The 2,311-nt window shown below is 32.8% G+C and overlaps 1 protein-coding gene across 1 annotated transcript in view; it reads left to right on the top strand.

Annotated features, from left to right (window-relative positions):
* Positions 1-447: 447 nt before the first annotated feature.
* The window catches only part of HELRODRAFT_183061 (hypothetical protein), a gene marked incomplete at both ends in the record, with an annotated part of 6,369 nt that continues 4,505 nt past the window's right edge, over positions 448-2,311 (top strand). Inside the window, one exon of the mRNA XM_009033773.1 lies at positions 448-551. Within this exon, the coding sequence (XP_009032021.1) occupies positions 448-551 (104 nt within the window). The remainder of the gene's footprint in view (positions 552-2,311) is intronic.

Here is a 2,311-nt window from a genome sequence, read left to right as displayed (position 1 = left end):
CCACCACAACGTATCAAACATTTAAACATCGAAGACGGTATAGGAATACCGAAAAAAGCTTTTCTGTTATATCATGTAAAAATTTAACGAGAACTTTTGATTTTGATAAACTTGAAAATGATTAACGATCAACAGTTAGAAAAATCGAAAAGTTAAATTAGAAGTTAACTAACGCCGAACATGCTGTAATTTTCATCAATAATTGCATTTCTGACAGTCTTAATCCAATATGTATATATATATTGGGCCACTTTCACTGATGATGATACTGGTTGTGACGACAAAGATGACAATGACGATGGTGAGAATGATGAAAAAATAGCCTTTTGAATGATAAGGATGATGATGACGAGAAGGATTGTGTATATAAAGAAGGAAGTTGTTGTGGTTGTTGTGGTTGTTGTTGTTGATGATGTTGATGATGATGAGAAAGAAGAAAGGAAAAATATGAGGTGGAAGAAAAAAAAAGTTGATGAAGATGATGATGAGGAAGAGGAAGAGGAGATGGAGAAAGATGGGGAGGAATATGATGAACGCATTCCGTTAATGAAGTTCAGATGAAAGATAAAGTTATGGTAGCATAATACATATGCTCCTGCCGTTTATATGTATGTATGTATGTATGTATGTATGTATGTATGTATGTATGTATGTATGTATGTATGTATGTATGCCTGTATGTATGTATGCACGTGTGTGAGTGTATGTGCGTGCTTTGTATGTATACAATACCAACTGATTGATGTAAAGCGTGATTTGTATGTATGCATTGTACGCTTGTTGTTTGTTTTGTATGTGTAGATATGAGGTTCTTACATTTTGTATGCATACATACAAATATATGAATATATAAATAATAAATATATACATATATACATATATTTATTATATTATTTCTTTGTTTCTCAGGATGTATGTTATTAATTATTGTTTAGTTTATTTGCCGATATATGCCGGATCTGTTTTTACAAATAGTATTATCGGTAAATGTATTAATTTTGTATAATATTGAAACACATGTTTACACGTTAGTATACATGTTACACATGTGTTTGTAATAATAAAATTTTATGCAACAATGTACATATGTTTATATTAAAAAGTGATATCTATATACACATGTTTATATTTTTATATTATCTATGTATGTATGTATGTATGTATGTAAGTATGTATGTATGTATGCATGTATGTATGTATGTATGTATGTATGTATGTATGTATGTATGTATGTATGTACGTATGTATGTATGTAGGAGTGTATCGATTTTTTATATGTTCGAACGTATCTATCGCAATGCTCGATTGCCAGTTTTATTTATTTGCTTGCGTTCACGAATGTCTGAAAACATACATAAATACAATGCCATATGAGGCATGCAACACATGCAACACCAGACCATGTGTTATATCATTAAATTCAGTACCGCTGCATCGAAGTTATCGCCACTCAAAGCATCTCACAAGATTAAACAATTAAACATTAGTCACGATAAGTTGAAACAATTAAAAATGAGTCACACCTTCGACTGCGCTGATCAGTCCTTAATAATTAATTCATATGCTCAAATATCGCTTTGGTGTTTCTGGTACGGTAGCATCTTGGTTCGAATTTCACATGATTGGTAAGACGCAGCGAGTGTTTTTCAACAATGTTTTGTCAGATGTCGAAGTTGTCATGTCAAGAGTTCCTCATGGGGTCGGTTCTCGAACCACTTCTGTTTTTGCTGTATAACTTCAGATATGCGTTTGCTGATGATTTGCAGATTTCAAGTACCTACTTCGGTTCTCACTTTCGAGGAGTTAGTTGATACATCTGTTTCTTCTTTCAATGAACTCCATAGTTGGATGGTCGATAATGAATTAAAGCAGAATGGAAGCAAAACACAGCTTTTGCTTGTCGACACGTGGCAGTGGTTAAAAAAATTCACATTAATTCAAACAATATTTTTGGTGCTGTTGTCAATTTATGTAAAATTTTGTGTAAAAATTATGTTAAAAATTTGGGTATCACATTTGATGAAACTATGGCAATGGACCAGCATATCGGGGCACTTACGAAAGAATGTTGCTTTTAGCTTAGAAAACTTTGACAAATAAAAAAATCTCTCGACAAGGAAACACTGAAATGCTTGGTTCACTTATTCGTCCAATTAAAACTGGATTAATGCAACAGTGTTTTTTTATTGAGTGTCCAATAGATAAATTGATCATCTGCAGTCAATTCAGAATCGAGCGACAAAAATCATTTCTAGAGGATTGAAGTTCGCAGTTCCGACAGTTTGGAACAGTTTGCCGGACAGTCTGCGTC

The sequence above is a fragment of the Helobdella robusta genome (genome assembly GCF_000326865.2).
Source record: "Helobdella robusta unplaced genomic scaffold HELROscaffold_98, whole genome shotgun sequence".
In the NCBI taxonomy this organism is placed as follows: domain Eukaryota; kingdom Metazoa; phylum Annelida; class Clitellata; order Rhynchobdellida; family Glossiphoniidae; genus Helobdella; species Helobdella robusta.
This window is presented reverse-complemented; position numbering and strand designations above follow the sequence as displayed.